The 24,516-nt window shown below is 45.5% G+C and overlaps 2 protein-coding genes and 2 long non-coding RNA genes across 14 annotated transcripts in view; 2 read left to right on the top strand and 2 right to left on the bottom strand.

Moving 5' to 3' along the window:
- Positions 1–21,915, bottom strand: part of MTCH2 (mitochondrial carrier 2) — a 28,494-nt gene extending 6,579 nt beyond the window's left edge. For 2 of the 8 annotated variants that reach the window (NM_001320503.1, NM_001320504.1), the window contains 11 exon segments: positions 1,568–1,635; positions 3,563–3,610; positions 5,424–5,517; positions 7,689–7,748; positions 8,169–8,220; positions 8,804–8,861; positions 11,466–11,528; positions 12,343–12,369; positions 17,620–17,726; positions 17,888–17,972; positions 21,682–21,915. In NM_001320503.1, coding sequence (NP_001307432.1) covers positions 1,568–1,635; positions 3,563–3,610; positions 5,424–5,517; positions 7,689–7,748; positions 8,169–8,220; positions 8,804–8,861; positions 11,466–11,528; positions 12,343–12,369; positions 17,620–17,726; positions 17,888–17,972; positions 21,682–21,768 — 749 coding nt within the window. In that variant the 5' untranslated portion in view covers positions 21,769–21,915. 8 annotated transcript variants of the gene reach the window in all.
- LOC144334231 (uncharacterized) lies at positions 9,495–10,967 on the top strand. The gene is made up of 2 exons (XR_013403854.1): positions 9,495–10,031; positions 10,561–10,967. It is a non-coding gene; the product is annotated as an uncharacterized LOC144334231 (long non-coding RNA).
- LOC144334232 (uncharacterized) lies at positions 12,474–13,703 on the top strand. The gene is made up of 2 exons (XR_013403855.1): positions 12,474–13,417; positions 13,557–13,703. It is a non-coding gene; the product is annotated as an uncharacterized LOC144334232 (long non-coding RNA).
- A 77-nt stretch (positions 21,916–21,992) lies between the features above and the next one.
- Positions 21,993–24,516, bottom strand: part of AGBL2 (AGBL carboxypeptidase 2) — a 75,849-nt gene continuing 73,325 nt past the window's right edge. Inside the window, exon 21 of one of the 4 annotated variants that reach the window (XM_077962868.1) lies at positions 21,993–22,136. In XM_077962868.1, coding sequence (XP_077818994.1) covers positions 22,129–22,136 — 8 coding nt within the window. In that variant the 3' untranslated portion in view covers positions 21,993–22,128. The remainder of the gene's footprint in view (positions 22,137–24,516) is intronic. The other 3 variants (XR_013403837.1, XR_013403836.1, XR_013403838.1) reach the window with 3 other exon arrangements.

The raw sequence follows: 24,516 nt of genomic DNA, 5'->3' as shown, positions 1-24,516 counted from the left end.
GGAGGTGGAGGTTGCAGTAAGTCGAGATTGCACCACTGCACTACAGCCTGGGCAAGAGTGAGACTCCATCTCAAAAAAAAAAAAAAAAGGCAAAATTTTGCTCCACTCAGTAGAGTCACTGGGCATCTAGAATTTGGAAATCAATGGAGTCTACCACTATACCAACACCTGCCCTTCTAACCAATACAGAGAAAAGGTCATCAAGCTTTCCATAGACTAAATATCCTAATTCTGGTTCTTTAAAACTCACTTTCTCCATAAAGCCCCAGGAAAAACAGGTATGGGTTGTCATTTAATCCCTGATACACCTTTTGTCACTTTCATAGAAAAGAAGATAAAGATTTAAAAAAACAACATGCTGGCTGCGCATGGTGGCTCACCCCTATAATCCCAGCACCTTAAGAGGCCGAGGAAGGAGAATCACTTGAGCCTGGAAATTTAAGACCAGCCTGGGCAACAAAGTGAGACCCCGTGTCTCCACAAAAAATTATTAGCCAGGCATGGTGGCATGCACATGTACTCCCAACTACTTGGGAAGCTGAGATAGGAGGATCACTTGAGCTCAGGAGTTCGAGGCTGCAGTGAGCTAGGACTTCACCACCACACTGCAGCCCTATCTCTAAAAAAATTAAAAATAAATAAAAATAGGCCAGGTGCAGTGGCTCATGCCTGTAATTCCAGCACTTTGGAAGTCCAAGATAACCTGAGGTCAGGAGTTCGGGACCAGTCTGGCCAACATAGCGAGACTCCGTCTCTACTAAAAATGCAAAAATTAGCCCAGCATGGTGGCACATGCCTGTAATCACAGCTTCTTGGGAAGCTGAGGCACAAGAACTGCTTGAATCCAGGAGGTGTATGTTGCAATGAAGCGAGACTGCACCACTGCACTCCAGCCTCGGTGACAGAGGGTGATTCTGTCTCAAAAACAAACAAAAAAACCAAAAACACACAACAACAACAACAACAACAAAACACACACACAAAAAAAACCCACAAAAAAACTATAAAAATAATAGTAATTGGCCTGGCATGGTGGCTTATGCCTGTAATCCCAGCACTTTGGTAGTCCAAGGCAGGTGGATCACTTGAGGTCAGGAGTTCAAGACCAGCCTGGCCAACATGGTCAAACCCTGTCTCTACCAAAAATACAAAAATATTAGCCGGGCATAGTGGCACATGTCTGTAATCCCAGCTATTCGGGAGGCTGAGACAGGAGAATCACTTGAACCCAGGAGGTGGTCACAGTGAGGTGAGATCGTGCTATTGCATTCCAGCCTGGGCGACAGAGCGAGACTCCGTCTCAAAAAAAAAAAAAAAAAAATAAATAAATACATAAAATAAAAATAATAATAATTACTAAATAAATACAAATTGAGGCTGCTGTTGCATAGGGCATACAGAGAAAAAAATTAGGAATCTCAATTATACTTTTCCTCCCCGCTTTTTAAAAAAAATACCAATCAGAGATTGACACTGGTCTTTCATCTTTCCTAAATTTCTACAAGGCTGCTCCACCTGTCAGCATACAGTCAGCCACCTACTAGAATAAGAAATACAAAGTACTTACCCACAGTTGTTGACAGCCATAAGATTGGAGACAAGCACAAAGGGATAGGTCAACATACTCGCAAAAAACTGTAAAATGGAAACAAGGCAGCTGTTATTAGATCATTCCTAGTCTTTATTCTCCTTTCTTTTACCTTAAGGGCCTAGTGCCACTGCGGTGAGACACTCTAACACTTGTCTCGCTTTCTCAATACCCTGGAAAGACAACAGTTACAGTTTTGAGCCTGGAGATAATTCTTCCTCTTAACACACCACGGCATCCAACATTTTAATAAAAGGCTAGAAGACTTCTCTGATCCTGAGTAGCTGGGACTATAGGCGCACGCCACCATGCCCGGCTACTTTTCTTTTTTTTTTTTTTTAAGAGACAGAGTTTCGCTCTTGTTGCCCAGGCTGGAGTGCAATGGCGCAATACTGGCTCACTGCAACCTCTACCTCCTGGGTTCAAGCAATTTTCCTGCCTTAGCCTCCCGAGTAGCTGGGATTACAGGCAGGCACCACCATGCCCAGCTAATTTTGTAGTTTTAGTAGAGACGAGATTTCTCCAAGTTGGCCAGGCTGGTGTCCAACTACCAACCTCAGCCTCCCAAAGTGCTGGGATTACAGGAGCCACCACGCCCGCCCCAGCTACCCTTTTTTTTTTTTTTTTTTTTTTTGAGACGGAGTCTCGCTCTGTCGCCCAGGCTGGAGTGCAGTGGCCGGATCTCAGCTCCGCCTCCCGGGTTCACGCCATTCTCCTGCCTCAGCCTCCCGAGTAGCTGGGACCACAGGCGCCGCCACCTCGCCCGGCTAATTTTTTGTGTTTTTAGTAGAGACGGGGTTTCGCCGTGTTAGCCAGGATGGTCTCGATCTCCTGACCTTGTGATCCGCCCGTCTCGGCCTCCCAAAGTGCTGGGATTACAGGCTTGAGCCACCGCGCCCGGCCCCTTTTTTTTTTTTTTTTAAACTTTTGTAGAAATGGGGTCTTGCTCAGTTGCCCAGGCTGGTCTTGAACTCTTGGCCTCAAGTGATCCTCCTTCCTTGGCCTCCTGAAGTGCTGAGTTTACAGGCGTGAACCACCATGTCTGGCCTGAACAATATTATTTAGGAGGAAAGGCACACCCACTATGAACCTGAGCAGTACCAAACCATGCAGGATGTGAGGCAGGGGCTCTGCCTTATTCTCTTTATTTTCACATATGAGTCTGTTGTTCCTTCGAAAACTGAGTTATTCTCTCTTTTTTCTTTGAGATGGAGTCTCGCTCTGTCGCCCAGGCTGAAGTGCAGTGGCGTGATCTCAGCTCATTGCAGCCTCCGTGTCCCAGGTTCCAGCAATTCTCCTGCCTCAGCCTCCTGAGTAGCTGGGATTATAGGCATGCACCACCACGCTTGGCTAATTTTAGTATTTTCAGTAGAGACGGGGACTCACCATGTTGGCCAGGCTGGTCTCGAACTCCTGACCTCAGGTGATCCGCCCACCTCACCCTCCCAAAGTGCTAGGATTACAGGCATGATCCACGGTGCCTGGCCAAACACTGAGTTATTCTTACCTTTGACAAATATAACAAATTTGAGGGAGATGTCCCAGTGAGACATCTGGTTATCTTTTTTTTTTTTTTTTTTTTTTTTTGAGACGGAGTCTCGCTCTGTCGCCCAGGCTGGAGTGCAGTGGCCAGATCTCAGCTCACTGCAAGCTCCGCCTCCCGGGTTCACGCCATTCTCCTGCCTCAGCCTCCCGAGTAGTTGGGACTACAGGCGCCCGCCACCGCGCCCGGCTAGTTTTCTGTATTTTTTAGTAGAGACGGGGTTTCACCGTGTTAGCCAGGATGGTCTCGATCTCCTGACCTCGTGATCCGCCCGTCTCGGCCTCCCAAAGTGCTGGGATTACAGGCTTGAGCCACCGCGCCCGGCAACATCTGGTTATCTTAAAGCAGTGATGACATAAGCCAGATTTAAAAGGAAAACAAAACAAAACACAACTATTCCTAGAAGGTTAAAAGGATTTTAAAAAACTCACTCCTGTGACAGCTTGAGAATAACTCTTCATTTCATTCATGGTAGAAACCTAAAACAGGAAAAGAGCCTTAAATTAATTGACTACAACACTACAACACATCAATATATTCTTTTTTCCTTTCCCTTTTTTTTCTTTTATTTTTTTCTTTTTTTTTAACTTTCAGACAGTGTCTCGCTCTGTCACCCAGGCTGAAGTGCAGTGACCTCCTGAAGCACACATCACCATGCCCAGCAAATTTCGAAGTAGTTTTTAAGAGATAGTGTCTTTTTTTTGAGATGGAGTCTCCCTATGTTTGCCCAGGCTGGTCTCAAACTCCTGGGCTCAACAGATCGTCCCACCTTGACCTCTCAAAGTGCTGAGATTATAGGCGTCAGCCACTATGCCTAGCTAAGAGATGGTGTGTCTTACTATGTTGCCTAGGCTGGTTTCAAACTCCTGGCTTCAGGCAAACCTCCCACCTAAGCCTCCTGAGTTGCTGGAATTACAGACTGGAGCTACTATGCCTTGCTCTCCATGTCAATATAGTCTATCTCTAAATTATCAGTTTGACAGCTTGAAAATTAATTTTTTTTTTTTGAGACAGGATCTGATCTCTCTCATTGTTGCCCAGGCTGGAGGGGCAGTGAGCTGTGATCTCACAACCTGGACCTCCTGGGCTCAAGTGATCCTCCCACTTCAGCCTCCCCAAGTGTTGGGATTACAGGCATGAGCCACCACACCTGGCTAAAATTAATTTTGAGGACAAAACCATAAAACACTGATTATTAGAATAATAAGGCAGTGGTCAAAATGATCAACCTGATTCAATATTAACAGACAAATTCATATTATACTAAAATGCCTTAGGAATGAATGTAAAAGGATTTCAAATACAAAAGAAAATGAGATTGATAACCTTTTCCCATGTCCTAGAAATACAGTCCCTGGAAAACCATATTTATAGCATATCTAAGGGACAATTCACTACCTTTGTTGTACACAGCTAGCTTTCTACCAGATGCGCTGAAAAAAATTCCTCTCTATACTGAAGAGGTTTACAACATGGATTTAGTCATATACCCTGTGACGTGTTCAATTTTTCATCATGCTATGAAGCTGCCTATATACAAGAGGCCCCACAACTGCTGAGACAGGAAAGACAACTTCTAGATAAGACTGATTCTCAAAAGGCTGAGGTTTCTAAAAAGCCAATACAGGCACCCCCTTAAGTCCAGATTAGATGAAAAGCCCCAGATATACCATAAAGATGTCCTGCTTTCTCAGGTTCTCTTAAGTATCAATAAAGAAGTGATCTCTTTAAAGCCCTGAACGAACACAGAGCTAAGTCTCTTGGGTATACTCTGTCATATCTTAGGGACTTTTAACGTGTATCGTTCTTCAGTAAACAGTATGGGTCATTTCATTAACATCTGAAAATTTGATAATTTTTAGCTAATTGTTCAGTCTGGCATGTAGCAAACTGTCATCTTACTTTGTTTATTTATTTATTTATTTTTTGGAAATGGAGTCTCCCTCTGTCACCCAGCTGGAATGCAGTGGCACGATCTTGGCTCACTGCAACCTCCACCTCCTGGGTTCAAGCGATTCTCTTGCCTCAGCCTCCCAAGTAGCTGGGACTACAGGTACGTACCACCATGTGGGCCCAGCCAATTTTTTCTGTATTTTTAGTAGAGACGAGGTTTCACCATGTTGGCCAGGCTGGTCTGGAACTCCTGATCTCAGGTAATCCGCCTGCGTCGGCCTCCCGAAGTGCTGGGATTACAGGCATGAACCACCGCGCCCGGCCCATCTTACTTTAAAAGCTAAACTAGCTGCCAGATTAAAGCCAAGGCCAGCACATCTCATGAAGGTTACAACCTACCCCACTGTCCAGTGCATAGGTATTGACGAGGTAGGCCAGTGAGTTACACAGCCACAAAGAAAGGATGTCACCTAGAAGGCGAGGAACAAGACCCCTACATGAAGAAACAATAAAAATAAGAACCAAAAAATGTGATCAGTTAAAAGACAGGCTCTTCAGTACAAATGCTTCTCAAATAATTAGAGGTCACAAAACATTCTAGGGAAGTGAAAAAGACATCAAACACCAGAATCCAGCCCGCATACCTAGTTCATTCTCGTTAACAAGCTGTACTTGAAGCTGATCTCCAGTGACTTTTGTTCCTACGTTTAAAATGCAGGTCGGCTATACCCTCAGTGGCTCACCTTACTATTCATAACTGTAAGCAGGGAGGCAAAACATTTGCAAGGTGCTTTGCAGAAGAGACTTAAATATTGTTTTGCTTTGACTAGCTTAAAAAAATGATTTTGCTAAGCTATCTGATATTCAAATTTGGCAGACAAAAGATGAGAAAAATTACAAAGCAAGAATGGTTCCAAGTACAGATACAGATGACAGGCATCAAAAACCACCTTTCTAGGGTCTAGGTGACCTAGGTGAGGCAGCATGGAATAGTGGGAAGAGCATTTCCGCATGGATTGAAGACCAGCTTCAAATGCCAGCTCCAGCACTCATCAGCGATGTGACAGGCAGCAGATGAAACTCTCAGAGCATCAATGTTTTTTAATCTCTAAAGTGATACTAACTATAGCTGTCCTGCCTATCTCACAGGGTATTTATGATATTCAAAATCCATATGTGGAGATACTCTGAAAATTAAAAAAAAAAAAAACCACCATTTAGGTAATGATGCAAAATTTTTCTTCATAGAAGAATGAGGGTAGTAGTCTAAGTTCTTCCAAAGTAAATTCAAGTCTTGCAAAAACTTATCTTTTAGTAAGTTAAGGAAAATACAAGTTAAGATGATTTCCCCATTTTTCAACATTTAATTTTTCTCATTTTATTATCTATACAGAATTGGGAGTTTACTATAAGGGTAGAAACTTGGAATTAAGTCCTTTGTTAAAAAAAGAAATTCCTGGCCGGGCGCGGTGGCTCAAGCCTGTAATCCCAGCACTTTGGGAGGCCGAGACGGGCGGATCACGAGGTCAGGAGATCGAGACCATCCTGGCTAACACGGTGAAACCCCGTCTCTACTAAAAAATACAAAAAACTAGCCGGGCGAAGTGGCGGGTGCCTGTAGTCCCAGCTACTCGGGAGGCTGAGGCAGGAGAATGGCATAAACCCGGGAGGCGGAGCTTGCAGTGAGCTGAGATCAGGCCACTGCACTCCAGCCTGGGTGACAGAGCGAAACTCCGCCTCAAAAAAAAAAAAAAAAAGAAAAAAAAAAAAGAAATTCCTTATTTAATTTTATTTTTTATTTAATTTTTATTTTTAATTTTATTTTTATATTTTATTTTATTTTTATTTTTTGAGATGGAGTCTCACTCTGTTGCCCGGGCTGGAGTACAGTGGCACAATCTCAGCTCACTGCAACTTCTACCTCCCGGGTTCAAGCAATTATCCTGCCTCAGCCTCAGTAGCTGGGATTATAGGCGCACACCACCACACCCAGAGACGGGGTTTTACCATGTTGGCCAGGCTGGTCTTGAACTCCTGACCTCAGGTGATCCAACCGCCCTGGACTCTTAAAGTGCTCGGATTACAGGCGTGAGCCACTATGCCTGGCCTCAAATGTTTTAAGTATCTAGAAGCAAAGGTTTGGGATCTTTACAAGAGAATTCTAGTCATATGGGGCCTAAATATGCCTTTCTGCAGAGAAAAAAAGAAAAAAAATAAGGGGCCTAACTAGAATGTGAGGTAAGCCCAGGGAGTACATTTTCCCCAAGGATTAAACAAAGATTCACTGTCTTTCTTTTCTTTTTTTTTTTTTTTTGAGATGGAGTCTCGCTCTGTCCCCCAGGCTGGAGTGCAGTGGCATGATCTCGGCTCACTGCAAGCTCCGCTTCATGGGTTCACGCCATTCTCCGCCTCAGCCTCCAGAGTAGCTGGGACTACAGGCGCCCGCCACCACGCCCGGCTAATTTTTTTGTATTTTTAGTAGAGACAGGGTTTCACTGTGTTAGCCAGGATGGTCTCGATCTCCTGACCTCGTGATCCGCCCGCCTTGGCCTCCCAAAATGCTGGGATTACAGGCATGAGCCACCGCACCCAGCCCACTGTCCTTATTTTCAGGAAATGTTTCCCACTCATGCAAAAATTACATACTAATCAATATTTACTCACGCGAAAAATCCTAGAATGCCCTCTTCCCGATAGATGGTTACTATGGAATCACAAAGTCCACTACATACACAAGAAGAAAAGGTAAAATATATTAAGATTATTTTGGAGTTATAAACAAAATAATTTCAATTATCACATTGGACAAGGTCAAATCTACAAATTCCTTCCCTCACACTTTTCTAGCACGCTCTCACTCTGCAAAGATAGCTAAATTTGGAGATAGGAGTGAAGATATTAACTACCTAGGTGTATAGTCATATGGAGTCAGGGGCTCTGCAACTTACTCTGAAATCCTAGGTAGGCTACTAAACCTGCCTGGGCATATTTTCTCCTATTTTATTGTTTTTTGTGCAGATCAAATGACATTGGATACAAATTTGTTCTACAAACTGTAAGGTATCATAAAAATATAAAGTAGTATTATCCTAGTACTTTGGCTTCAAAAGATCTCCTTGAGTATGCGAAAACAAAAACACTTACCAGTACTTGGATTCTCTGCCAATGAACTGTACCATAGATCTCAGAGTGATCACTGTGGAACATAGAGAAAAGATGTTTACAACTATGCTAAGGCCAGGTGCAGTGGCTTACGCCTGTAATCCCAGCACTTTGGGAGGCCGAGGCAGGCGGATCACCTGAGGTCAGGAGTTCAAGACCAGCCTGACCAATATGATGAAATCCCACCACTACTAAAAATACAAAAATTATCCAGGCGTGGTGGCATGCGCCTGTAATCCCAGCTCCTCAGGAGGCTGAGACAGGAGTATTGCTTGAACCCGAAAGGCTGAGGTTTCAGTGAGCTGAGATTGCACCATTGCACTCCAGCCTGGGCAACAAGAGCAAAACTCTTGTCTCAAAACAAACAAACAAACAAAAAAACAACAACAAAAAACTATGTTAAGATAGATTTTGATCGCCCTGGAAAAAAAAGATTTTCCACCTAAAGACATTTTGCTATCTGGATAAATTTGATAAAAATTTGATAAAAATTCAAAACAAGCAAGCAAACAAAAACATGCAGGCAAGGCATTTTAGTCAACTCCCACGTCAACCTATTTAAGTGGTCAGGAGAGATCAGTTATAAAAGAAAGGCCAGTTGTCAACTGCAAACATACCATGGAAGGGATGTGTGATGAGGGTAGCAGCAGAACGAGCGATCATCTCTCGAGTTGTCTAGAAACAATCAACACACACTTCTGAAATCTAAATAAATGACACTCAAATGCCTGTGAGAAGGAATGTGGGTGGATATCGTGGTATAGGATAAGAAAGTGAATGACACAGCCCTCCTGTTCTGGCTGGAGTCAAGAAGAGTTTGAATGGGATGAGAAGGATCTCATTCACTGTCATTTTATCATACTTTTCACTCATGGATTTCAATGTTCGATTATAGTTACTTCTCAAAATTTCTCTGCAAAGCAGGCTTCTGTTGTTTTCTCAATTTCACAGGTATGAGAAAAAATGAAGAAACAGGAAAGGTCACCAACAAACAGTCATTAAACTGAAAAAAAATATGAGGCCTTTGTTGAGATTAAGTTGCTTTCCTATTGGTAAGTGATTTTGGAGAGTCCAATATCATTCTAGACAAATGGCAGGCTCCATTTAGTCTCTCCCCATATTTTTGGGTGAAGAGAACAACTTAGTTTTGTGACTACAACCCAGTAATTGTGCAGTATCTTAGAGCTGCTGTGTTCTTCCTAATTGATCTTTCTACTCTAGGACTCTATAAGGAAGTAATAAAGAAAATTAAATTATAATCTTTGCATTTAGGTTCTGGGATTGTAAATGTAGCAGGTCTACCATTGGCTTTTGCTTTTTTTTATTTGAGACGGAGTCTCGCTCTGTTGCCCAGGCTGGAGTGCAGTGGTGCGAACTCAGCTCACTGCAACCTCTGCCTCCCAGGTTCATACTATTCTCCTGCCTCAGCCTCTCGAGGAGCTGGGACTACAGGCACCTGCCATCATGCCTGGCTAATTTTCATTTTTTTTGTATTTTTTAGTAGAGACAGGGTTTCATCATGTTAGCCAGGATGGTGTCCATCTCCTGACCTCATGATCCGCCCACCTCGGCCTCCCAAAGTGCTGGGATTACAGGTGTGAGCCACCGCGCCCAGCTGGCGTTTGCATTTAAACAGTATCTTTATAGTCACTGAGTTTTCTTTTTTCTTTTTTTTTTTGAGATGGAGTCTTGCTCTGCCACCCAGGCTGGAGTACAGTGCCGCGATCTCAGCTCACTGCAACCTCCATCTCCCAGGTTCAAGCGATTCTCCTGCATCAGCTTCCTGAGTAGCTGGGATTACAGGCACCCACCACCATGCCTGGCTAATTTTTTTTTGTATTTTTAGTAGAGACGGGGTTTTGTCATGTTGGCCGGGCTGGCTAGTCAGGATGGTCTCGATCTCCTGACCTCATGATCCGCCTGCCTTGGCCTCCTAAAGTTCTGGGATTACAGGTGTGAGCCACCACACCCGGCCCAGTCACTGAGTTTTAAGACAGCCTTCACCCCTTCCCCAAGGGCATAAGATCCTATGGGACAGGATGGGCAAACTAAGAAAAATACTAATTGCAAAGTAATACATTTATCCCTGCTTTTAAGCAAACTAATTTCATGAAAATTTACAGAAAATAGAGCTAATTTATCTGGTTTTCAGACCTTTAGTAATGTTTGTTTTGGAATACATATATATATATATATATATATATATTTTGAGATGGAGTCTCACTCTCACTGCCCTGGCTGGAGTGCAATGGCGCGATCTTGGCAAACCACGACCTCCGCCTCCCAGGTTCAAGTGATTCTCCTGCCTCAGTCTCCTGAGTAGTTGGGATTACAGACATGCGCCACCTTGCCCAGCTAATTTTTGTATTTTTAGTAGAGACGGGGTTTCTCCATGTTGGTCAGGCTGGTCTCGAACTCCCGACCTCAGGTGATCCGCCCTCCTTGGCCTCTCAAAGTGCTGGGATTACAGGCGTGAGTCACCGCGCCCGACCCTTGGAATATATATTTTAGACGGCTGCATTTCCTGGATAATTGTGACTTCATTAATGACAATTAAGACAATGTGAAGACTTAAGAAATAAGAGAATAGTTCTGAAAGCCAGGCACAGAAAAACCTATAGCAGAAGATGGGGGTGGGAAATGGGTGATGAGGAACATTTCAGAGTCAGAAAAATGTCAAAAGAGCATTTCTGCATAGATACTATCCAACATACAAAGGGCCTGGCCGCTATTTTAATACTTTTTTCTAATGACAGGGTCTTGCTCTGTCACACAGGCTGGAGTGTGGTGGTACAATCATAGCTCACTGCAGCCTCAACTTCCTGGGCTCACATAATCCTCTCACCGCAGCCTCTCGAGTACCTGGGACTACAGATATGTGCCACCACACACCTAGTTAATTTTTCTATTTTTTGTAGAGATGAGGTCTCACTATGTTGCATAAGTTGGTCTCTAACTCCTGGGGTCAAGTGATCTTCCTGCCTTGGCCTCCCAAAGTGCTGGGATTACAGGCGTGAGCCACCACACCTAGCCTATTTTAACACTTTTATTCCTGAGGTTTTCAACACTATTAGAAGACTTTCAGTATTTTAAAGATGGAATGTGTGGGCAAAATGTGTTTTCTTGAAATACATCTATTCTGAACGCCCAAATTAATTTGAAGGTTTAATTACATTTGGGAACAGACACTGAACACACAGGCCTGATGATTCTGATTCCATAGCTGCAACACCACAGTTTGATCTGGGCAAACAGCACAGGATGTAATTCATCTCTTACCTCCTTGATAACGCGGTCAAAGGAAGATGAGACTTCTTTCTGTACATTTCCAGGTCCTAACTCCTGGAAATCAAAATCAAAGAAAATAGAGATCTTGATGGTTTCTTTTTTTTTTTTTTTGAGACGGAGTCTCACTCTGTCACCCAGGCTGGAGTGCAGTTGCACGATCTCGGCTCACTGCAAAGCTCCACCTCTGGTTACAAGTGCTTCTCCCGCCTCAGCCTCCCAAGTAGCTGGGATTACAGGTGCTCGCCACCACGCCCTGCTAATTTTTGTATTTTTAGTGGAGAGGGAGTTTCACCATGTTAGCCAGGATGGTCTCGATCTCCTAACCTTGTGATCCCCACCTGCCTCAGCCTCCCAAAGTGCTGGGATTACAGGCGTGAGCCACCCCGCCCAGCCGATCTTGATGGTTTTCATTTCTTTTGAGATAGGGTCTTGCTCTGTCACTCAGGCTGAGTGCAGTGATATGATCATGGATCACTGTAGTTGACCTCCTGTGCTCAAGTGATCCTCCCACCTCAACCTCCCAAGTAGCTGAGACTACAGAGGTGTGTGCCACCAGGCCCCGCTAATCTTTGATTTTCTGTAGAGAAGGGGTCTTACTATGTTGCCCAGGCTGGTCTCAAACTCTTAGATGCAAGTGATCCTCTCACCTTGGCCTCCAAAACTGCTGGGATTACAGGCATGAGCCACCATGCCCAGCCATCCTGATGGTTTCAAACACAACTGTCCAAACTGGTGGCCACCCCATAGGACAACACTCACTGAGATGAATAGGAGACTGACTACTTGGCTTTTCCCCAAAAGAGGCCCCAAAAGCAATAATAACTTGCAAGGGAAAGGCCCTCATGCTTAGAAATCAGCTCCAACATACCTCACCCTTGTCACTCTCCTGGTAATGCTATAGAAAAAAAGAAAAAGGATGATTAGGATTATTACAGTGTCATGTGAGAGAGACATAAAATGAAAACGACAGAAAGTAAATTAGCTGAAGTTTTTTTGAAGTTTTTCTGTTTTTTTTTTTTTTTTAGCTGCAAGTCTTTAGTTAACTTCTACTCCCCATTAATCAACTGGAAATATGGATCTCCAAGATAAACTTGTTGCTAAGTTTAACATATTGGTCAGTTGGAAGAAAAGCAAATGGTCATGAAAACTCTTCTTCCAAAAAAGAAAAAGGGAAGTGGCTTATGCCTGTAATCCCAGCACTTTAGGAGGCCGAGGTGGGCAGATAACCTGAGGTCACGAGTTCAAGACTAGCCTGGCCAACATGGTGAAACCCCGTCTCTACTAAAAATACAAAAATCAGCAGAGCATTGGGGTGCACGCCTGTAATCCCAGCTATTAGGGAGGGTGGCGCAAGAGAATCACTTGAACCCAGGAGGCAGAGGTTGCAGGAGCCAAGATCACACCACTGCACTCCAGCCCGGGTGACAAAGCAAGAGTCCATCTCAAAAAAAAAAAAAAAAAAGAAAAAGAAAAAAGTAAAGGGAAGGCCGGGTACAGCGGCTCATGCCTGTAATCTCAGCACTTTGGGAGGCTGAGGCAGGTGGATCACTTGAGGTTAGGAATTCGAGACCAGCCTGGCCTACATGGCGAAACTTCATCTCTACTAAAAATACAAAAATTAGCTGGGCTTGGTGGCGGGCGCCTGTATTCCCAGCTACTTGGGAAGCTGAGACAGAAGAATTGCTTGAACCCAGGAGGTAAAGACTGCAGTGAGTTTAGATCATACTACTGCACTCCAGCCTGGGCAACAGACCAAGACTCCATCTCAGAAAAAAAGAAAAGGGGTCGGGCATGGTGCCTCACGCCTGTAATCCCAGCACTTTGCGTGGCTGAGGCAGGCAGATCACCTGAGGTCAGGAGTTTGAGAACAGCCTGGCTGATGTGGCGAAACCCCATCTCTACTAAAAATACAAAAATTAGGCCGGGCACGGTGGCTCAAGCCTGTAATCCCAGCACTTTGGGAGGCCGAGACGGGCGGATCGCAAGGTCAGGAGATCGAGACCATCCTGGCTAACATGGTGAAACCCCGTCTCTACTAAAAAATACAAAAAAATAGCCGGGTGAGGTGGCGGGCGCCTGTAGTCCCAGCTACTCGGGAGGCTGAGGCAGGAGAATGGCATAAACCCGGGAGGCGGAGCTTGCAGTGAGCTGAGATCCGGCCACTGCACTCCAGCCTGGGCGACAGAGCGAGACTCCGTCTCAAAAAAAAAAAAAAAAAAAATACAAAAATTAGCCAGGCTTGGTGGCGGGCGCCTGTAATCCCAGTTACTTGGGAAGTTGAGACAAGAGAGAGAACTGCTTGAACCTGGGAGGTAAAGACTGCAGTGAGCTGAGATCACACCATTACACTCCAGCCTGGGCAACAGAGCAAGACTCCATCTCAGAAAAAAAGAAAAGGGGCCGGGCGTGGTGCCTCACGCCTGTAATCCCAGCACTTTGCGTGGCTGAGGCAGGTGGATCACCTGAGGTCAGGAGTTTGAGAACCAAACCTGGCTGACGTGGCGAAACCCCAGCTCTACTAAAAATACAAAAATTAGCCAGGTGTGGTGGCGGGTGCCTGTAATCCCAGTTATGTGGAAGGCTGAGGCAGGAGAATTGCTTGAACCCAGGAGGTGGAGGCTGCAGTGAGCCGAGACCGTGCCATTGCACTCCAGCCTGGGCAACAAGAGTGAAACTCTGTCTCAAAAAAACAAAAAACAAAAAATAAAACAAAACAAAACAAAACAAAAAGGGAACATGCTCAGTGGCTCACGCCTGTAATCCCAACACTTTGGAAGGCCGAAGAGGGAGGACTGCTTGAGCCCAGGAATTCAAGACCAGACTGGGCAACACAGTGAGACTTTGTCTCTAAAAAAAAATAATAATAAATTTAAAGAAATAATTACAAAATAAGAACAACAAAAAAAGAAAATTCAAGAACTTTCAGATTTTTTTTTTTAGATGGAGTTTCACTCTTGTTGCCCAGGTGGAGTGCTATGGCGCGATCTCGGCTCACTGCTGGAGTGCAATGGTTAGATCTCAGCTCACTGCAACCTCCACCTCCCAGGTTCAAGCAATTCTCCTGCCTCAGCCTCCTGAGTAGCTGGGATTACAGGCGCCCACCACCACGCCTGGCTAATTTGTGTATTTTTAGTAGAGACAGTGTTTCACCATGTTGGCTAGGCTGGTCTCGAACTGCTGACCTCAGCTGATCCACCGACCTCGACCTCCCAAAGTGCTGGGATTACAGGCATGAGCCACTGCACCCGGCCAAGAACTTTCAGTTTTAACAGAAAATAAGTTAGTAAAAACAAAGTCCAGGGTTCCCACTTTTCTTATGGAAAAGGCAGGACCAATACCAAATTAGGGCAAGACTCTTTTCTTCCCTGCATAAAAGGACAGAGAATTGGTGTTAAGTCTGAAGAGCTGAAATCGCCTCACTTTTTCCTTTGTATCTGACGGTTTCTAAAACGAGAGGTTTTTTTTTTTCTCTTCTAGAGAAGAGATCATGAATACTGCCAGAGCCCAGAGAAAAATTCCTGCAAGAGGAATTTTTTGTGCCGTATTTTGGAAACAGAATGTGAGCTAGGTGAAAATAAAATTATCAATTGAGAGCTCCTTCTTGTGTAACCACCAGTTTTGTTTTCTTATTTTTTAATGTCAGTTTTATTATTTTCTAGCCATATCAGGTTTTAAAAAGACAACATTTTCTCTTGTAAAAAGAATTGTGTTTTAAAAAATCACAGGCAAGAGAACAAATGTGATGATAAAGCAAAGTAATGTATTTTGGCCAGATTCCAGGTCCTTGGCTAGAATTAATTCTAATAGCTTCAGGTCTCTAAAAACTTTCACTTGTTTCTATACTTTGTTTTTTACTCCATTGACACAATTATCTAACCTGGCTTCTACATTTCCTGAATTTCATTTTAATTCTTGCTCAGATATACAAAATCATTTCTTGTAAAGGTTAATAATTTTCTCAGCCCTGCATACATCCTTCTTCTTGACTGTACAAGCAGCTTTGGATGCTAAGTGTAGTACCAACCCTATAATATTTCACTGGACTACATTTGGAACATATTCAGGGTACCTGGTTACCTCAAGTTTGTCTTATTTTCCAGTTACATAAAGTAACTTAGTCTCAAGCAGTACTTCCTCTTTTTCTCTAAGTCTATACATAAACCTCTTTGGCTAGATGACAACTGCCTTTCCATATGTAAATTTCATGAAAGTAACAGCAACAATTTCACTGAGTCCAGAGTGTGACTGGAAAAGAAAGACCAGTAATCAATCCACCAAAGACATGGGCCCACTAAGACTCCAACACTCTGACCCACGAGCCACCTGAAATGATACTTCCAGATTCAGTCCACAGGTCTGACAACAGTAAGTATGTTAAGAATAACAGGCTGGACGTGGTGGCTCGTGCCTGTAATATTAGCACTTTGGGAGGCAGACATAGAAAGTTTCAGGCAAGGCTGGGTGCGATGGCTCATGCCTGTAATCCCAGCACTTTGGGAGGTCGAGGCGGGCAGATAATGAGGTCAAGAGATCGAGACCAGCCTGGCCAACATGGTGAAACTCCGTCTCTATTAAAAATACAAAAATTAGGCCGGGCGCGGTGGCTCAAGCCTGTAATCCCAGCACTTTGGGAGGCCGAGACGGGCGGATCACGAGGTCAGGAGATCGAGACTATCCTGGCTAATACGGTGAAACCCCGTCTCTACTAAAAAATACAAAAAACTAGCCGGGCGAGGTGGCGGGCGCCTGTAGTCCCAGCTACTCAGGAGGCTGAGGCAGGAGAATAGGGTGAACCTGGGAGGCGGAGCTTGCAGTGAGCTGAGATCCGGCCACTGCACTTCAGCCTGGGTGACAGAGCGAGACTCCGTCTCAAAAAAAAAAAAAAAAAAAAAAAAAAACAAAAATTAGCTGGGTGCAGTGGTGGACACCTGTAGTCCCAGCTGTTCAGAGGCTGAGGCAGGACAATTGCTTGAATCCGGGAGGCAGAGGCTGCAGTGAGCCGAGATTGTACCACTGCATTCCAGCCTGGCAGCAGAGCAAGACAGTCTCAAAAAAAAAAAAAAAAAGCTTGATCAACATAGCAGCCCCTGACTCCATTAAAAAAACAAGAACAAAAAAGAATAGCAAGATGACTGAAGGGTTAGTCAGCTTCCATGTGAGGTACTGGCTGAAAAACCTCTAACTCACACTTCTTTAATTCAAATCGATGAAGTCTGAAGAAATATTTGTCAAATCCAAGCCAATCAGGTCATGAAATTGTTTTAACAAAATCATGATTTGCTCATCAGGTGTTAAACCATTAGAACTGGCCAGGTGTGGTGGCTCATGCCTGTAATCCCAGCACTTTGGGAGGCCGAGGCGGGTGGGTCATAAGGTCAGGAGATCGAGATCATCCTGGCTAACACCGTGAAACCCCGTCTCTACCAAAAATACAAAAAATTAGCCAGGCATGGTGGCGGGCGCCTGTAGTCCCAGCTACTAGGGAGACTGAGGCAGGAGAATGGCATGAACCTGGGAGGCGGAATTTGCAGTGATCTGAGATGGCGCCACTGCACTCCAGCCTGGGTGACAGCACAAGACTACGTCTCAAAAAACAAAAACAAAAACAAAAACAAAACAAAACAAAAACCAAAAAACAAACCAAAAAAACTTCGTTTTAAAGGAATTCCCGTTGCTTCCCAGGAAAGAAGATACATACATATACATATTTTTTTGAGACAGAGTTTCGCTCTTGTTGCCCAGGTTGGAGTGCAGCGGTGCGCTATCTGCTCACTACCATCTCCGCTTCCCGGGTTCCAGCGATTCTCCTGCCTCAGCCTCCCGAGTAGCTGGGACTACAGGCACATGCCATCACGCCCGGCTAATTTTGGATTTTTAGTGGAGACGGGGTTTCTCCATGTTGGTCAGGTTGGTCTTGAATTCTTGACCTCAGGTGATCCACCTTCCTCGGCCTCCTAAAGTCTGAGATTCCAGGCGTGAGCCACCGCGCCCGGCCGAAAGAAGATATTTTAAGAAAATGTTTTTCAAGAGGAAGAAAGGACAGGGTTATAAATGTATCTTTTAAATTGCTCTTGATATTTAGAATAAACTGTTGCATAACAGGTAAGCAAAATCTATGGGAAGATTGATTTAATTTTCCTCTTACCTGTAAAACTTTACCATGGACCACAGTTCCAAGGACTCCCGAACACAGTCTTGGAGTTAAGCCTGTGAACAACCCACGCCTCCCATCGATACTGGCAATGTGCTGAGCTAGGAACACAAGTCAGAGATGTAGTCAAGTTCTGGTCAAGAGAAACGGATGTACTACAATTTGAAAGAAACAAGCTTTCTATATATTTTCTTTCAGTAACAACTCCTGCCTATCACAGTCCTCAATGTCATCCAAACCCAAACAAATCAAAGACGCTTACCATAACTAAAGAGTCCAGGAAGCTGACACACTTGCCGCCCAAAAATATTTCGTCCTATTGTTGGAGGAAGAGGCTCATAACCCACCTTTAAAAACAATGGAATATATCAATATTAAAGCAGTATTTCCAGAAATGTCTTGCTTGCAAGGTCTTGAATAAAGAACAAAATTTGGGTTATTTTTAAACACAAGTAAAAACGCAGCATATGTTTTCCACGGCAATGATGAAGCATCATTCTTGTAGGTTTTTCTTCTGTTGGTAATACTGAGTTCAATAAACTCCAAGTTTCGTTTTGGTTCAAATTCTATGATGTATACCATGTAGCTGAAATAGGCTAATATCAAACTGAAAAAGAAGGGAACTTTTGTGTTAGGAAAGCTACAGTTTACTAAGGGGGCTCAAAAATACCTTCTAAATAAAATTTAAGGCATATTTTATATTTGAACAAAATGAGAAGACATCCATCACGCCAGCATCAGCTGCATACTTGGCAACCTAGACAAAACACTCAAAAGGCAAATGCATATATAGCTGGATAATTCACTTAGGAAAGAATTACAAGCTAACTTCATGTTAGAAGAACAGGCTGTCGGTCAGGCCCAGTGGCTCATGCCTGTAATCCCAGCACTTTGGGAGGCCAAGGTGGACGGATCACCTGAGGTCAGGAGTTCGAGACCAGCCTGGTCAACATGGTGAAACCCTGTCTCTACTAAAAATAAAAAATCAGCCGGGCATAGTGGCGGGCACCTGTAATCTCAGCTACTTGGGAGGCTGAGGCAGGAGAATCACTTGAACCCGGGAGGCATAGGTTGCAGTGAGCTGAGATTGTGCCACTGCACTCCAGCCCAGGCCGACAACAGCGAGACTCTGTCTCAAAAACAATCAAACAAACAAAAAAAAGGTTGTCATTAACAGCTAATGAAGGCCATTTTATATAGTTAATGATTACCACGGTCTTTGTACCATATACTCAGGATTTTTAACACTACAGATACTCGAGAGAATGAACGCTATAGGACATAGTTTTGATTATTGTTGTGACTCTTAATCTGTCCTATTAAGTAACTCCTGGGCTGGCGTGGTGGCTCACGCATGTAATCCGAGCACTTTGGGAGGCCAACTTCTGATCTCACCCGAGGTCAGAAGTTCAAGACCAGCCTGGTCAACATGGTGAAACCCTGTCTCTACTAAAAATACAAAAATTAGCCAGGTGTGGTGGCGGGCACCTGTAATCCCAGCTACTCAGGAGGCTAAGGCTGGAGAGTCGCTTGAACCTGGGAGGCGGAGGTTGCAGTGAGCCAAGATTGTGCCATTGCATGCCAGTCTAGGTGACAAGAGCAAAACTCCGTATCAAAAATAAATAAATAAATAAATAACTCCTGTCTATAGTGCTACAGGAATAGTGCTACCAAGTAACCATTTTTATTTTTATTTAGTTACTTATTTATTTTTTGGAGGCAGAATTTTGCTCTTGTCACCCAAGCTGTAGTTCAGTGGCATGATCTAGGTCACCACCTCCTAGGTTCAAGCGATTATCATACCTCAGCCTCCTGAGTAGCTGGGATTATAGGCACCCACCACCACACCCAGCTAAATTTTTGTATTTTCAGTAGAGAGGGGGTTGTGCTTTGTTGGCCAGGCTAGTCTTGAACTCCTGACCTCAGGTGAACCACCTCTTTCAGGCTCCCAAAGCGTTGGGATTTACAGGCGTGAGCCACCGTGCCCGGCCCAAGTAACTATTTTTAAAACTGAGCATTTGGGAATTTCACCAAAACTCCTGGGCTACTTGGCAACACAAAGATGTTGTGAAATCAGAATTAAGGGTATTCAAAGTTTTTGGGGCAAGAGCTCTGAACATCACTAGAAAACCCCATCTCCCAGAGAAGTACTGAGTAGTGGGTTCTTTTTTTTGTTTCTCTGAGGCTGAGTCTTGCTCTGCCGCCCAGGCCGGAGTACAATGGCATGATCTTGGCTCACTGCAACCTCCACCTCCCGGGTTCAAGTGATTCTCCTGCCTCAGCTTCCCGAGTAGCTGGAATTACATGCACGCACCGCTGCACCTGGATATATTTTGTATTTTTAGTAGAGACGGGGTTTCACCATGTCGGTTAGGCTGGTCTCGAACATCGACCTCGTGATCCGCCTGCCTCGGCCTCCCAAAGTGCTGGGATTACAGACATGAGCCAACGTACCCGGGCCCAAGGGTTCTTACTGGATATACTGCAACATGCTGTCATCTCAAATGCTATCTAGCCCCAAATGTGCCAATTCTGTTTTAGATGTTACAGTACATTCTTTTTTTTTTTTTTTTTGAGACGGAGTCTTGCTCTGTCACCCAGGCTGGAGTGCAGTGGCCGGATCTCAGCTCACTGCAAGCTCCGCCTCCCGGGTTTACGCCGAGTCTTGCTCTGTCACCCAGGCTGGAGTGCAGTGGCCGGATCTCAGCTCACTGCAAGCTCCGCCTCCCGGGTTTACGCCGTTCTCCTGCCTCAGCCTCCCGAGTAGCTGGGACTACAGGCGCCCGCCACCTCGCCCGGCTAGTTTTTTTGTATTTTTTAGTAGAGACGGGGTTTCACCGTGTTAGCCGGGATCGTCTCTCGATCTCCTGGCCTCGTGATCCGCCCGTCTCGGCCTCCCAAAGTGCTGGGATTACAGGCTTGAGCCACCGCGCCCGGCCTACAGTACATTCTAATCAGTCTTTGTTCTAGGTGCAAATCATTTATTTGCAATAGCGTTTAACGAACAGAATCTGAATTCACACGGGTCTACTCAGCAAGAAATAATCTGGATTCCCAACAACTCAAGAATAAGAAACGTGGCCCTCTCTAGCGTCTTGCCTAATTTTTATAGAAAAGTAAACGGCAAGACAGGGGTTCTAAAAACTGTTCCATTCCTAGGCACAGTGCATGAGGGAATTATGTCAACTCTCAGTAAAAGCATATAAAAAAAATGACCTGCCCGTTACAGGGATATTCAGGAAAGGAACTGGAAACACTAAGTCTATCACTTACTTGGCCTACCTGCATGTGAATATAAAATACCACATAAGAATTATTTGACAGTAGATTAGAGATTAACTCCCATGTTTAAACTCGCTAAAACTCCGCTTCACTAATTTCCAGCTCTGACCAATGTGATTTTCATTGTCAGGAGCCACATGGGCTGCTGCTGGAAAGCGCTCAATGCATCCTTCCGAAATCTGACAGAGCAACCCCTTCATTAACACTTCTGAATGAGCTCCTTGTGTTTCTCTGGCTATCCGGTGCGAAAACCTCGGAACAGAAAAGCAGTAGTAACAGTAGCATAAAAAGAAAAGAAAAAAAAAAGGAATAAAAAATAAAATGTTGGTTCCCACCTAACTTCACATTTGTCTTCAACTGAGTATTTCGTGTCTTGCGTCTGAGATTTTGGGGGGAGGAGCGGTGAATGTGAATTTCGGAGGGGCGAGAGGGAGGGTTCGGAAGCCCTTGGTGGCAACCGGCCAGGATCCACCTCAGAGAAGAAGAACCAAAGTTCAGAGGATCCGCCGGGCAGGGCAGGGCAGGGCAGGGTGGCAGTTGGCTAAGGGAGGAGTGGGCCTCAACGCTGGGCAGCGGGGCGAGGGCTCGGAGAGGCCCCCAAGAGGGGCCGCGGGACCGATGAAGCTGTCCCTGCGGGGAGGGAAAGGGCAGCGGAGGAGCAGCAGCATCTCGGGAGAATGAAGGGCCCGCAAGGCTGAGCCGATCCTCAGGCGCCCTGAGCAGCAGCGACCGAACGGGGCGCCAGGAGGGGTAGGGAGCGGCGACGCCTCATACCTGGATGAGCACTTTCACGTACATAAGCGGCTGGGACAGGATGGTGAGACCGGAGCCCAGGAGCACCTGACTGGCCGCGTCCGCCATGATGGCACCCGCGGACGGACAGACAGACTGAGCCACCAAGAGACCCGGTGAGCCGGTCCTGGGTCACGTGCCAGGGCCGCCGGTTTCACTGGCCCGCCCGCGGCGCGCGCGCACGCACGCACCAGCGCGCGCCTCTCCGCCCAGTCCCCGCCCCCCCTCCCGCCCGGAGAAACGGCAGGCGCTCGCGAGGGGGCGCTGGGGTCGGGGCGGGGCTTACGGTACACAGGCGCATGCGTTCTGCCGGGGGCTCGTCCTCCGGGAATGACGGTTTCTCTCGCACATGCGCGTCCAGGCCGCAAGTGTCCGGAAACAGAAGGGAGTGGCAGAGGGGGGAGTGTGACCCTGACGGCAAAGGCAAAGTCAGAGGACTGAAAAGAAATGGAAAAGGATTCTTCGTTATGCTTCACCTCTGCACTTGCCTTTTGAGCATCATCAACATAGGGTTCAAAAGATATTCAGCATCAGAGCCGTTAACAGTCTAGTGGCTGACAAACTCTTAAGTATAGCAAATAATCCGCTAGCGAGTGGCTCTTCATTCATTTATTCGTTTAATTAATGTTATCTTCTCAGAAAAACCTTCTCTGACCATTCTAAAATTACCTCCCCCTTTTCTTTTTCTTTTTTGAGACGGAGTCTCGCTCTGTCACCCAGGGTGGAGTGTAGTGGCGTGATCTCAGCTCACTGCAACCTTCGCCTCCCGGGTTCAAGCAATTCTCCTGCCTCAGCCTCCCTAGTAGCTGGGATTACAGGCATCTGCCACCACACCCGGCTAATTTTTGTCTTTTTAGTAGAGACAGGGTTTCACGATAATGGCCGGGCTGGTCTCAAACTCCTGACCTCGTGATTCACCCACCTTGGCCTTCCAAAGTGCTGGGATTACAGGAGTGAGCCATCGTGCCTGGCCACCTCCCTCTTATTTTCTCCCACATTGTCCCCTGTCGTAGCATTATCACTGAAATTATGTCTCCTCCACTGGAGTGGAAGCTCCATGAGTTCAGGAATCGTGACAGCCTTTGTTCACGGTTGTGTTTTCAGTGCCCAGCACATACAAGGTACTCAATAAATATTTATTGCACAAGTGAGCAAATACTTCAGTGCCTACCGGTCTACAGGCTATCAGAGGCAAAAGTGAAAAAGGCATTGTCCCTGCTCCTTCAGCCCCAGCTCATGTGTTCTATCAAACAACATTTGGCCAATCTGAGCTTGGAGCAGAATGAAGTACCGCAGGGAAAAGACTTGGATTTGGATCCTGGCTTTTCCACTGCATCCATTTGTCATTTTAGCCTCTTTAATTTCCAGTGTTTGTATCTAAATCTAACACTACTGTCTACCTCTCAGGGTTATTATGAGCATTAAGTGAAGTTGTGCATAGGAAAGGATTTTTTTAAAAACTGTATATTGAAATACAGATGTTTGGCCGGGCACGGTGGCTCACACCTGTAACCCCAACACTTTAGGAGGCCGAGTTGGGTGGATCACCTGAGGTCAGGTGTTCAAGACCAGCCTGACCAACATGGTGAAACCCCATCTGTACTAAAAATACAAAAATTAGCTGGGCATGATGGCAGGTGCCTGTAATCCCAGCTACTCGGGAGGCTGAGGCAGGAGAATCTCTTGAGCCGGGGAAGTGGAGGCTGCAGTGAGCCTCATGCCATTGCACTCCAGCCTGGGCGACAGGGCGAGACTCCGTCTCAAAAAAATAAATAAATAAAAAGTAAAGTTGTAAGAAACAAGTGTTCTAACTGAATCTAGAAACATAAAGCTGAGCCAGAGAGACTATTTAGCAGGGGATTCTTTTTTTTTTTTTTTTTTTTTTTTCTTTGAGACAGGGTCTCTCTTCGTCACCCAAGTCGGAGTGCAGTGGTGTAATCTCGGCTCACTGCAACCTCCACCTCCCGGGCTCAAGCGATCCTTCTACCTCAGTCTCCCAATTAGCCGGGACCACAGGTGTGCACCACCATGCCCAGCTATTTTTTTGTATTTTTAGTAGAGATGGGGGTCTCGGCATGTTGCCCCAGGCTGGTCTCAAACTCTTGAACTCAAGTGATCCACCTGCCTTCCAAAGTGCTGGGATTACAGGTATGAGTCACCACATCTGGTTGCATTCTTTATTCTTTTTTTTTTTTTTTTTTGAGACGGAGTCTTTGCTCTCTCACCCAGGCTGGAGTGCAGTGGCGCGAACTCAGCTCACTACAAGCTCCGCCTCCTGGGTTTACGCCATTCTTCTGCCTCAGCCTCCCGAGTAGCTGGGACTACAGGCGCCCGCCACCTCGCCCGGCTAGTTTTTTGTACTTTTAGTAGAGACGGGGTTTCACCGTGTTAGCCAGGATGGTCTCGATCTCCTGACCTTGTGATCCGCCCGCCTCGGCCTCCCAAAGTGCTGGGATTACAGGCGTGAGCCACCGCGCCCGGCCGCATTCTTTATTCTTGGATTTGTGCACTGATGGTGCCAAATAATACTGCCTTGTCCCACTGATGCTAGTGAGCACAGGGAGGCACAGAGCCTCTTGCCGGGGTGGGTGGTTGGGGGATTCAGTCTGCTCCACAATATTTTCCAATGGTGCAAGGCAGAAGCTGCTGATGGGGTTTTGGTAAGAATCTGCAGAGAATAGGTAACATAACTGAAGTCAGCAGTATAGATAAGGTAAGAGGTGCTATGTACAGCTGCCTAGGCTGTGCACTGCATAACTGAGTGGGGCCAGTGACAAAGACTATGATCTGAATGGCATTCCCTGATACAGTTCAGTA

Source organism: Macaca mulatta, chromosome 14 (assembly GCF_049350105.2).
Source record: "Macaca mulatta isolate MMU2019108-1 chromosome 14, T2T-MMU8v2.0, whole genome shotgun sequence".
Lineage (NCBI taxonomy): Eukaryota > Metazoa > Chordata > Mammalia > Primates > Cercopithecidae > Macaca > Macaca mulatta.
Note: the sequence above shows the minus strand (reverse complement) of the source record. Positions and strands in the feature narration are given on the sequence as shown.